Raw genomic sequence first — 11,957 nt, forward strand, 5'->3', positions numbered from 1 at the left:
TTCCATTCTTTCTCTTGTAAACTTAATTCTCCTCAGAGCAGCCAAACGAGACACTTTAAAATGCAAATCTGGGGGCTGCCCCCCGCCCCCATGGCCGAGTGGTTAAGTTCAGGCGCCCCGCGCTCCGCTTCAGCGGCCCAGGGTTTTGCTGGTTTGGATCCTGGGTGCGGACATGGCACCACTCATCAAGCTATGCTGAGGCAGCATCCCACATGCCACAACTAGAATGACGCACAACTAAAAAATATATATATACAACTATGTACCGGGGGGCTTTGGGGAGAAAAAGGAAAAACAAAATCTTCAAAAATAAATAAAATGCAAATCTTATCTGAATCCACTGGAAACAGCCCAGACGTCCATCAACAGATGAATGGAAAAACAAGCCATGCTATATCCATGCAACGGAATGCTTTTCAGCAATAAAAAGAAATTAACTACTAATACATGTAAGAACATGGATGAATCTCAAAAAATATTATGCTGAATGAAAGAAGAACAGTTATGTACTGTGTGGTTATCATTTATATGAAATTCTAGAATATCTAAACCAACTTATGGTGACACAAAGTAAATCAGTGGTTGCTTCTGGGGGAGAGAGACTGAATGGCAAGGAGCAGGAGGGAACTTTCCAGGGTGATGAAAATATCTATGTATTGATATGCATTTGTCGAAACTGATCAGAACTGGAGATCGAATCATTTCACTGTATGAAAAGCATGCTTTGGCAATCTGGGTCCATCGTCTTCCACCTCATCTACACCTGCTCCCCTGTCTAACCCCAGCTAGCCACAGTGGTTCCCTGGCCGCCGCGGATCATGCCAAGCCATTTCCTGCCCCAGAGTCTTCGCACTCCCCACCGGGCACCCTCTCCCCTCACCTCCCCCCAGAGAGCTGGCTTCTCACCAGCATTCAGGCCCCAGACTGTGTACCCTCCGCTGAGACCTTTCTGGGCACATATCTGAAGGAACTCCCCACGCACTCTCATTTACTTCTCTGTTTTCATTCTCTGTGTGGTATTTACCACTTTCTGTTAGTTTCTTGTTTACTGTCTGCTTCTGCAACCAGAAAGCAAGCTCTGCCAGAGTAAGGACCCATCTGTCACTGTATCCCCAGCATCTAAACCAACGCCTGGCATGTTAAACAACACTTGCTGAACGAATGGAAAAAGTTGACAATATCACTATCTCCATTTTACAGCTATGAAACCTGAGGCTTGTAAAGGTTAAGTAATCTGCCCAGAGTCACACGGTAAGAAAGCAGCACAGTGGGATTCACACCCAGGCCTTCTGTTGCCCAGGACCACGTACTAAACCACTCTGACGTCTTGCTCCCTTCAGTTTTGCTTCTCTGCTTCGTTTTATACTGTTCACTTCATTTGTGCTGGGCCTTTCTCCTACACTTCCACCTGCCCCCAGCTCTTGATGGGGATGGTTTCTCTCTGTGCTGACTCCATGCTTGATTTTTCACTTGAATTTTTCTTTCCTTCCGTATCTGTCTCCCACCAAGATGAGAGGCTCCTTGTGACTTTCACTTCCTTTTGTCACTCACCACACACCTAGGACAGAGCTGGGCACAGGGACCTAACCAAGCCTCGTGGACGTGTTCCCTTGGAGGTGGGGTGAGTGAGGGAGTCCTGTGGGTAGGTGCAAATCCTGAGTTACATGACTCACTTTGCTATTCCAAAGTATGCTGACCTTGGCTTCCTTGGCCTTCTGCCATCCAGTTTCAACACCAGCTTGTTAGAGCTGATGCAAATTAGGGCTGCGGCCATCAGTCACTATGCTCTTATTCAGGTCTCATCTCTGCACTTCTGGAATCTCCTGCATACCACAGAAGCCTCACAGAAGACTGCACAGGCCAAGAGCACACAATGAATGAGGAGTGAGTTAGACAGTGTAGAATTAATGGAAGCATCCCCACAGATCTTGCCCTGAGGTCACTGAAGAGATTACTCAAGGCCCCCTTCTAAGGTTAGGTGGTGTATTATTCCAAGGGGATCATTAGAGACATTATTCACACATTTTTCCAAAATAAATGCACTCATCTCCTGATTTAAAAAATAGTAAGCCCTGTGTCTAGGCCTCTGGGTACAAACAGAAGAACAAATTAAAGAAAGCTTATTGTAGCCTTTAGTTTAAGTGGGCAGCAGAGCAACAAAAAATATAAAAAGTATTTAGAAAACATGCCTTTATAGGCAATTTGATTTGCTTTTCTAGTTCACTAACATAATATAGATTTTTAGAATATATGGTAGGGCCTTTTTCTCACTTCATAGGTTTCAACTTGCTAGTCTTACAATACAATGCCCTAGGGAGAATTTAATTCTAATTTGCAGAAGAGGAAACGGGGGTCAGAGAAGTTCACATCATTTGCTCAAAGAAAGACTAAAAGTTGGTGCAACGTCTCCTTGCCCTGTCTTGTAGCAGAAGTCCAGGCCATGAGACAAGCACTGCAAGCTGTCAGGTCCACCGGGAGCTCACAGGAACCACCCTTAGCTATGAGTCAGAGATGCTGTTCCAGCCCCAGCCCCAGCTCAGGGCCGCCCAGCTGCTGACCACAGGACTTTGGGCAAGTTACCAAACCTCCCTGAGCCTCAGTTTCCTCATCTTTAAAACAGGATTCCTTTCTTCCAGTCTCACAAAGCCTGTGAATATGAAATTCACTGTAAATATGAAATGATCCATTTATTCAACAAATACGTACTAAGTGCCTACTATGTGCAAGGCATGGTCCATGGACCTGAGATACGGAATGAACCAAAGTCCCTGCTTCATGGAGCTTCTATTGTCATGAAGGAAACAGACAAGAAATTATTAAATATATATATATACACACATACATATATACACGATTTCCAAGTGTTGATAAATGCAGTAAAGGAAAGCAAAACAAGTTAAGATTATAGAGGGATGGGGTGCCGCTATTTTAGATATGTTGGGAGGTGGTCAGGAAGACTTCTCTGAGAAGCTGGCATTTGAGAACACATGGGAATGAAGCTTGACAACTTGACAACAAGCTATACCAATATCCGGAGGAGAAAAGTGTACCATCCAGTGGGTAACAGCATGCACAATTAGATGTGAGAGATGAAAGCAATTCAAAATTATAAAGGATTCAGTTCTATTTCAATTATAACTAAGTGATGAACTGTCATAAGGAGTTTGGACAGGAGCTACATGAGCAGAAATCTTCTATGGCAGCCCAAGGAAAGGAATGTTAAATGAATAAGTAAATGGCAATAGGTATGCCACCCTGTGTACAGGCAAACACATACTCTTCCAGTAAAAATAAATTAAAGTCCTGCTGTGTTAAATATATCAATTACGGAAAAGATTATCTTAAGTGGATGGTCCATATGATTCCATTAAATAATAAGCTTATCTTATATATTTAATATGAGTCTTCAAGGATGAGTTGTTACACAAAAACTGTGTGGGGCTGTGCAGTAATCGCATTCCTCCCTGCCACTCCTGGGGAGAAGGCGCCCTTTAGTGACCTCAGCACACAGTTCTGGAGAACATAGGGGATGAATCAGAACGTTCTCTTTCCTACACCTCCACCCCTAGGCCAGCATCACAGAGCTATCAATGCTCACTGGAGCTTTATGTACTGGGTTCTCCCAGCCTTCTAGGAACCCTGCCACAGCTCCCAACATGTACAGTTCTGTATGGCTTGCAGAATACAATGTACAACTCGACTCCTCTTCCAGAACCAAGGATGGGTGACAGGAGGACTTCGCGTGGATATTTACCACTAAGGACTCACCAACACAGACTCCAGGAGAGAAGGAACTGTGCAGCCTGCGCATTCCACCAGCTGTGACATCACAGGGCCCCCTGCTCCCACCTCCCCGTCATTCTGCCTCTCTTCCTCCCTTCCAATCCTTATCTACATCTGCTTGACCCAGTACACCTCCTTGATTTCTTGTCCATATTCCTGCCCTCAGGGGCTCTTCCCAGTATACCTGAATTTCAAATTCCCATCTTTCCTTTGGAAAGCCTAATTAAAATTCATTTTATGAAGTTGTCCACATCCAGTGACTTCCATCCTGAAAATAGTTGACAATTTTTAACTTGTTCTTTAGTTTAAAAACATGTGTCTTTGGGGCTGACCTGGTGGTATGGCAGTTAAGTTTCCACAGTTCGCTTTGCTGGCCCGGGGTTCACTGGTTGGGATGCTGGGTGCGGACCTATGCACCACTTCTCAAGCCATGCTGCGGCAGGCGTCCCACATACAGAGAAAGATGGGCACAGATGTTAGCTCAGGGCCAACCTTCCTCAAAAAATAAAATAAAATAGAATAAAAACTGCTATACGCAATGACATGGATGCAGCTGACAGACATCATGTTGAGTGACAGAAGCCAGAAGCAAAAGATTTCATACCGTATGATTTCAACCATGGGAACTTTAAGACAGGCAAAACTAATCTTCAGTAATAAAAGTCAGAATAAGAGTTAGCAGGAGTGGGGAGGGGGCACCAAGGAGCCCTCCGAGGTGCTGGAAATGCTCTACAGCTTTACCTGTGTGGTGGCTGCGTGGATGCACACATACTAAAAATTCATCCAGCTATAAACATACGATTTGAGCGCCGTACTGTCTGCATAATAAAATTGAAAGTTAAAAAATCTACTCTCCTCTGGATTGTGCTGAGACACTCTTACGTGTACAGTCTTATATAGAGTGGTTTGAGGACTTCGCAACATCCTGGACGGTCAATTCCTTACCTCTCTGGCACATCTGGCACCTTCGACAGCCTGAGAAGGTATCTCTTTCATCTTCCTTCAACAGGGAATTCTACTGGGGCAGCCCAGTGACCCTTCTTGATTGTCAGCTCTCAAATAATCAAGGGCACGCATCTGTCTGCCCTGGGCCGGTAATAGAGAACGCTCACTTTGTTTGCTTTACGGCCTGCACAGTTTCAATGAACTAGAAAAGCCTTTGAACATATCTCTCAATAGGAGAACAATAAACGTCAAATGAGAGCAGCAGAAAGCCCGAAACAAATGAAACCCTCTCTGTAGAGCGTTTGGAAGAAGAGCATCCCCTCCGCCCCATGAGAAAGTTTGGAAGAGGATGCAAAATGGAGCTATAGAAAGAGAACCTTCATGGGCCAGCTCTTCCCTGAGCAACCACTGCGGCTTGAGGAAGTTGATCAGCCTCTTTGGGTCTCAGCGCCCTGCTAGTAAAATGATCTTCCTTACCTTCCTCCACCCCAGACAGAAGAATCAAATGACATGACGCATAACAGTTCGGCAAAACACAAAGCTGATACCAATGGGAAGATTTAAAAAATAAAATAAAATCGATGTCTCTGGAATGCCTGTGTTCCAAGAACTTTCACATGTGCTAAGCTGTTTAATCTTCATGTTAGTCAATGAGGCGGCACCTTGACTCCCACTTGGCCAATGAGGAAACTGAAACTCGGGCAGTTGAGTGGCTGCCCAAGGTGCCCAGGGTGGAGGGAGAACGGGCAGGATGGATCCTCCAGGCAGCCAGGGAGCCAGCGAGCCTCCTACTCTGCCATAGGTCATTCTGCATCTGAATCAGGCCAGGAGTAGGAAACCATTAAGAGTAGGCAACCATTGACAACTGTCCCCACATAGCCACCGTCCTCTCATGGAGAGACAAACGGACTAAATCAGAGGCCACTGAGTCTTGGAAATCTAAGTTTTATTGGCATTGCACTGACTATCCAGATGTTTCACCTGAGAAGCAGAAGTTCTCATTGTCCCAAGGTGTCTCACGTGAAACTGTGTGTTGTACCCTCAACACTCGCTATGGCGGGTCAGACCTGTGGATTTACCTGAGAGACACAGAATTAAATCCTGCCAACGTGGACAGGTAACTAGGTTCAAATCTACTGTGTGGTAAAAAGAAAACACCACCCCCAGCAGCGCTGCATCACAGAATGCTATTCACGAGCACACGCCTCCTAAAACAAAACTGTCCTCAGCAGATTTTGTTCTGTTTTGCCCTATAAACTACTTTCTCAGTTACAGAAAACTGCAAATTGCAATCTGAAGGCTTTGTAGGCTTGAATTTCCATCTTCCCTGAGAGTTTATGAGGAAACAATTAAATTTGGTCATCTTTCTCTCGGGCTTTTTGCATTGTGCCTGCCAAATGAAACATTTTTCCTGTGTGTGCCTGGCCCCACGACACCGCCTTTCAGAGTCACCACACATAAAGTAATCATACGTTACAATTTATAGCTATCATGTGGCTAAACACTGATTTTTCCCCAAAACATTTTATCTATTCCCCCCTCCATGTTTTGTGCTTTACTATAATAATACTGCTTAACAGAAGAGTCTCCAAAAAGATATTTATTTGGTTTCTGTTTGCAAACCAACAGTCAATTGATACAAATATCACCTTAAAAACGTGCCCACAGTAGGAGGAAATTTGGGGGGAAATGAAAGAGTTATAAAACCGGACAGTGGTGATGAATGCACAACGGTACACATTTACTCAAAAGCATCTGACTGCACACTTACAGTTGGTGAGTTTTATGATCTATAAATTATACCACAAGAAAGCTGTTTAAAAACTTGCCCAGGATTCAACAAAGCGAGATTTTTCAGATTTCAAGTGTTATTCAAATGAACATTAAAAGCATTAATTTTTCCTATGTTGCAAACATGTTTATGGCATTATGGGACAATACAATTTTCCTCTAAAAGAGGGATTCTCAACTTTGGCACCATTGTCATTTGGGGACAGACGACTCTGCTGTGGAGGGCTGTCTAGGGCATCGTGGGATATTCAGCAACATCGCCAGTAGCACTACCTCCCCCCGGTTACAAAGACCAAAAACGTCTCCAGACATTGCCAAATATCCCCTGGAGGGCAAAACAGCTCCTGAGTGAGAGCCGCTGCTCTAGATGCTGAGAGTTGAAAAAGAAATCAGCTCTCTGGAGGTGGGACTGACACACACAAAGGTGTGCAGGGCTCTCTCCAACCTGAAGGCCGGTTGGAGGGTCCCATTCACCAGATCCTGCCAACGAGGGACACTTTTATAATGGCACCTCTGCCCCTGCTCTCTGCATATTCTACAGTCAGTGTTAGATCCAGATTATAAATCATTATTTTTTAAATTAAGACTAATTTTATAGCCCTGTGCCCATGTCACTCTCTAAGTATGGCACTCAGCCCAGAATTGAAGCAACTGGGTTCTCCATAAATGCTTGTGGTCACTGACTCTGACAGCCAATGAGCAAAGCATCAGGCAGTTGGGTTTCACCAGCATTAACCCAGCGCTTTCAGCTTCCAGGAACTCTGAGGGACCTTCTCTCTCTTAACTTCAAGGTTAGTTGAAGCGACGGTCTCCATTTTATAGATGAAGTCATGGAGGCTCAGAGAAAAATGAAGTGACTTGTGCCCAAGATCATACAAGCGGTAGAGCTGGGATTTGCGCCTCTCGATGTCCCATGTTCTCTCTTGCCTGCCACGTCAGGGGATCCCCTCCTCGGAGCTGCTCTGAGGCTCACCAGGGCCAGACAGCCTGCTGGGTGCCCCACGCCTATGGGCCTGTTTTAAATGCTCGCTCATGCCATGGGTTGGGGTCGTTATTCCTACTTTACAGACAAGGAGATGGAGGTGGAGGTGAGGTCCTTGTACAAGGTCAAACAGCTGGATATCCGAAATTTGGACTCAGGTTAGTCTGAACTGTAAAGCCACTATATCCTACTGCCTCCTCTCAAGTAAAAATAGCTTATTTCATTAGGTCAGTCAATGGTTTTTGCTTTTTTTTTTGTAGATAAATTACACCATAATTTAAGGAGATCTGGGTCAGGGCTACTCACACATCCACCCGGGGCTTCTTTTATAACACTAAAAACCCAGTCCTACAGACACCTGTGCAATACTTAGAAATGCCCTATGTGAAAAAATCCCCTCCACCCAACTGTCAAGAAGTAGGCTAAAATTTCACTGTGCTATTCTAACAGCTCCTCATTTCCTCCATTTTCTCTTCTCCAACTCCTTCATCCTGTCAATAACCACATCACTTAGAATCTGTTCAGAGACAAACACATATCAAATAATCACACAATTAAAAATGGTGATGAAGCACCAGGAAGGAAAGGTAAGTACAGAGGGGCTCAAAAAATCCATAATGAGAAGGCTGGCCAGGGAGGTGAAGGAAACGTAGGGAATCTGAGATTTGCAGGAAGAGTTGGGAGTTAATTTGAAAGTGAGGCAAGAAGAGTTTTAGATCCCAGTGAACAGTGTGTGCAAAGGCCCTGAAGTAGAAGGCAACCATGCATGCAAGGCTCTGAGAAAGCGCCAGAGATAGCAGTGGCCGCCCACGCAGGGCTTTGCAGACCCCAGCAAAGAGAAATTAAGGGTCCTAAGTAGGGGCATGACATGGTCAGATCTACATTTTTAATGATCACTCTGGTAGTGTCACACACAAGCAAAGTGACTCTCTGAAGCCACCTTTGCCAGAACACAGTTCAAAGAACTCTACCCTGGATCCTGCAAAACAAGTTTGTTTCTTTTTTTTCTTCTCTCCGGGGTGTGGTGCACCGCCCTGGCTGTGAACTAGCTCCCGTCTTTTTCTGTTTCATTTGTGAAGTTTAAAGGCCAGATCTTTCCTCAGGTCTGGGCCCTGTTGTTGTTTCAATAGCCCCCAGTAAAGTATCTCATCTCTTTCCAGGTCCCTCCTCTCTACTCTCTCCAACTTGCCGGTCAGTGACAAAAGGTAAAGAAACTGTCCTTTGGGGCTTTCTTATATGAAGGGTAGAAACAAGTTGAGAAAGAACCATAGAGTTTGCTTGCTCGCACCCCCTCACCACGATCAAGCACAGTTAAAAAAAAAAAGAGCTAATCTGAGATAATGTGACTCCCCAAGTTAGGATTACTGGATTCCCCAATGCCCTCTTGGCCACACACCCCCGCCAACCTGGTGGCCCCAGCCAATGGAGCTCCTGCTCCTGTTGGCCCAGCTCCAAGCTCTCAGAACTGCTTTCAGTTTCTCCACTACAAGAAGCTTCACTTCACCCAGCCCTGCGCTGCCAAGAGTCCTTAGCACCCACTGACACTTGTCCAGGCAGCCATTCCCACCCCTGCCGTGCTCCAGCCTGGGACCTGCCCTGCCCTGAGTTCTAAGCTGCTCCAACAAAGCAGGTTTCTGGAACTTCATTGTAATTGGTTCACTGCCCACCTCCCCAGGCCTGCAACACACACACACGTGCACGCGTACACACGCATGGTCAGCAGCTCCAGAAGGACAGATTCTGGGCGTCACAGGCCCAGCATCTAGCACAACGCCTGGCACCTACTTGGGACTCCTCTAAATATTTCCTGAATGAATGAGCAAATAAAAGTGGGCACTTTCAGAGTCTCCCAGGAGCAGGAAGAGAGGCCTGTAATAAGGGAGCTTTTCCCTTCCTGTAAGTTTAGTCATGAATGTGAACATGAAACACAAGTCTCAAACTTTAGAAAAGGTGCTACGTCTCACTCATGGAAATTTGAAAGCATCAAAAATAGCGCGGGGCACATATGCTCATGGTTTAGATAGGACCAAAACTTCAGGAGCGTTTTCAGATGTTAAGGCAACAGGGAAAGAAAGCGCTCATGATGGAAACCCAAGAGACAGCCGGGCCAGCAACCCTAAGCTCACGCAGTTCCTACAGGTGCCCACTCTGGCTGCACGATGCCAAGTCCATCCAGCAGCGGACTTTGCTCTCAAGTCTGTGCGGTTCTCCCTTCTGCCGACACTCCAGGTCTTGTCTAACGCCCTTCATAACCAACTCGTGGCCCTTCAGCTTTCTTACCAGCACACTCCCCACTTTATCTTTTTTGCATTTCTTCTTCAGAAATACCAGCCATGTGGCATTCTTGTCTCACAGTTTCCGTTTTCTTGGCTGAACTGAAAAGGGACTAACATATTGTCCGGTTCTGAACTGGGGTCTTGCAACTTGGAGCGTGGTCAGCGGACTAGCATCACATCATGGAGAGTTTGTTAGAAAGGCAGAATCTCAGCCCCACCCCAGACCTACTGAGTCAGGATCAGTATTTTAACTAGCTCCCCAGGTGACTCCTATGCACACTAAAGTTCAAGATGCAATGGGCTAGATCCTACATTCATTCAACAAATATTTATTGAATTGGTGTAGGGTACACAGTGGGCATTCAACATCCACATGAGGATGGGAATGGTGTTGAAAAAGGGTTAAGCACAGACATTCCTTGCGGTTGAGAAGCTCCTGTAAATACTAAAAACAGCATAACCCGGAGCGAGCTTCTAGCAGGATTAATCATCTTTACGCCAAAATTCAGAAGTGGCCGCTGCAGCTGAGTTGTGGGAATCTGAAACCTGGGAACTTGACCCTGTTGGCAGCAGGCGGGAGGAATACAGGGGAGGTGTGCGAGTGTGTCTCTTCCCCGCCTCAGCCACAGGCCTCAGGAGCTGACAAGGCCAAGTCCCCGCCCCCCTCAGCTGTCACCCTGTCAAAACAAAGCCGCTGCTGACAGCGCAGGGCCAGCCTGCCCCGGGGCCTCGGGCAGTCCTCCCAGCCCGGGAGCACGGCGCCCACATCTGGATCTGCAGCCGAGGGGCTACCAGGTGCCGAGTGCTGGGTCGGAGAGGGGATGGCAAGGAACGTGTGACCCCAAACTGAGCAGCAGCACCCGCCGTGCTGGCTGCCACCTTGCCAAATCCTGTTTACACCCCGAGCAGCTGGGACAGCGTTTTAACTAAACAAGTAATAATACAATCATGACGGGGCTGTCACCGAGCGCTGCAGCGCCTCCGCCCTCGGCGGCGGAGAGCGCCCGAGCTCCAAGACCCTTGCCTCGGGCTGTGCCCACCTTCCCACCCCGCGCCTTCCGCGCCTTCGATCTCCCGAAGCGCCGGGAGTCCGGGAGCCTATACCACCCTCCCTCCTCCCAGCTAGCTCCTTCCAATGGGGCACGGGAGAGGATGGGCGAAGATCCCCCAGGAGATTCTTCCTTGGCCCTGGGGCGCTAGCCACACAGTGAGCACTGCTCCACTCCCTGGCAGGCGCCTCGGGCGGGCTCCTACAGAGCAACAAAGCCCCAGGGCAACCCAGGAGCGCGGACGCAGAGGCAACTCCTTCCGAGGGGGAGGAATGAAAGGTTCTCGGTCTCGGTGATTCCCCTTCTTCCAACCCAACAGGACTCTGGTCCGAGAAGCAGCTAATTGGGCGCGGGCGACAGCAGCACTTCCGCGGTGCAGCGGCCCCAGGCGGGCGGCGGGGACGGGGGCGGGGGCATAGGGGGAGGGAGCGGGGGGCTCCCCGCTGGCCAGACCCCCCGCGGCGGCCCGGCGGCTGCGAGCGCGTACCTTGCAGGCGGAGTACACTCCGAGTTTCTCCAGTTTCTTGGCCCGCGGCGCGGAGCGCAGTTGCGCCTTCTTCACGGCGATCCGGGCCGAGCCGCCGCCTCCCGGTCCCTCGGCCGTGCCCGCCGCCGCCACGGCCGTCGCCGGTCCGCAGGCGCCCGAGCCCCCGGCGGCGGCGGCGCCCGGCGAGCCCTGCGGGGGCGCGGGGGGCTGCGCGGGCAGCGCCCCGAGCCCGGCCCCCGCCCCGCCGCCGCCCGGCCCGGCCCCGCCAGCCTCGGACATGCCGCCCCGGAGCGCGGCAGCAGGCGCCGAGTGTCAGGCGCCGCCGCCGCCGCCGCCGCCAGGGTCTCCCTCTCGGGCTGGTCGCCGGGCGCGCGGGGCCCTCCCCCCGGCCGCCCGCCCCTGCGCCCACCCCCCTCCCCGCCCCGCGCGCTCCGGCCGCGGCCCGCGCGCTGACGGCGGTGGCGGCGGCGGCGGCGGCAGCTGCTCCCCCAGGAGGGAGGGGACTAGCGGCTCCGCGGCCGCCACCGCCGCGGCACACGCCCTCCCCCTGTCCTCCTCCCCGGGGCTCCGCGCTGCGCCCTGGCCGCCGACATCTTCCTCCGGGCTGCGGCCGGGGGCGCGGCCGGGCGGGGGCCAGCCCCTCT

At 49.4% G+C, this 11,957-nt stretch overlaps 1 protein-coding gene across 4 annotated transcripts in view; it reads right to left on the minus strand.

Moving 5' to 3' along the window:
* KAT2B (lysine acetyltransferase 2B) overlaps window positions 1-11,673 on the minus strand; it is a 94,056-nt gene extending 82,383 nt beyond the window's left edge. For 2 of the 4 annotated variants that reach the window (XR_011496468.1, XM_070493002.1), the window contains exon 1: window positions 11,314-11,673. Coding sequence is in view for 2 of the 4 variants with exons in the window: in XM_070493002.1 (XP_070349103.1) it covers window positions 11,314-11,592 (279 nt within the window). In the remaining 2 variants the exon portion in view is untranslated. Of the gene's footprint in view, window positions 1-4,115; window positions 4,212-11,313 lie in introns of those variants that run through there. The other 2 variants (XM_044755394.2, XM_070493003.1) reach the window with 2 other exon arrangements.
* Between the last annotated feature and the right edge of the window lie 284 nt (window positions 11,674-11,957).

This window comes from Equus asinus, chromosome 21, assembly GCF_041296235.1.
Source record: "Equus asinus isolate D_3611 breed Donkey chromosome 21, EquAss-T2T_v2, whole genome shotgun sequence".
Classification (NCBI taxonomy): domain Eukaryota; kingdom Metazoa; phylum Chordata; class Mammalia; order Perissodactyla; family Equidae; genus Equus; species Equus asinus.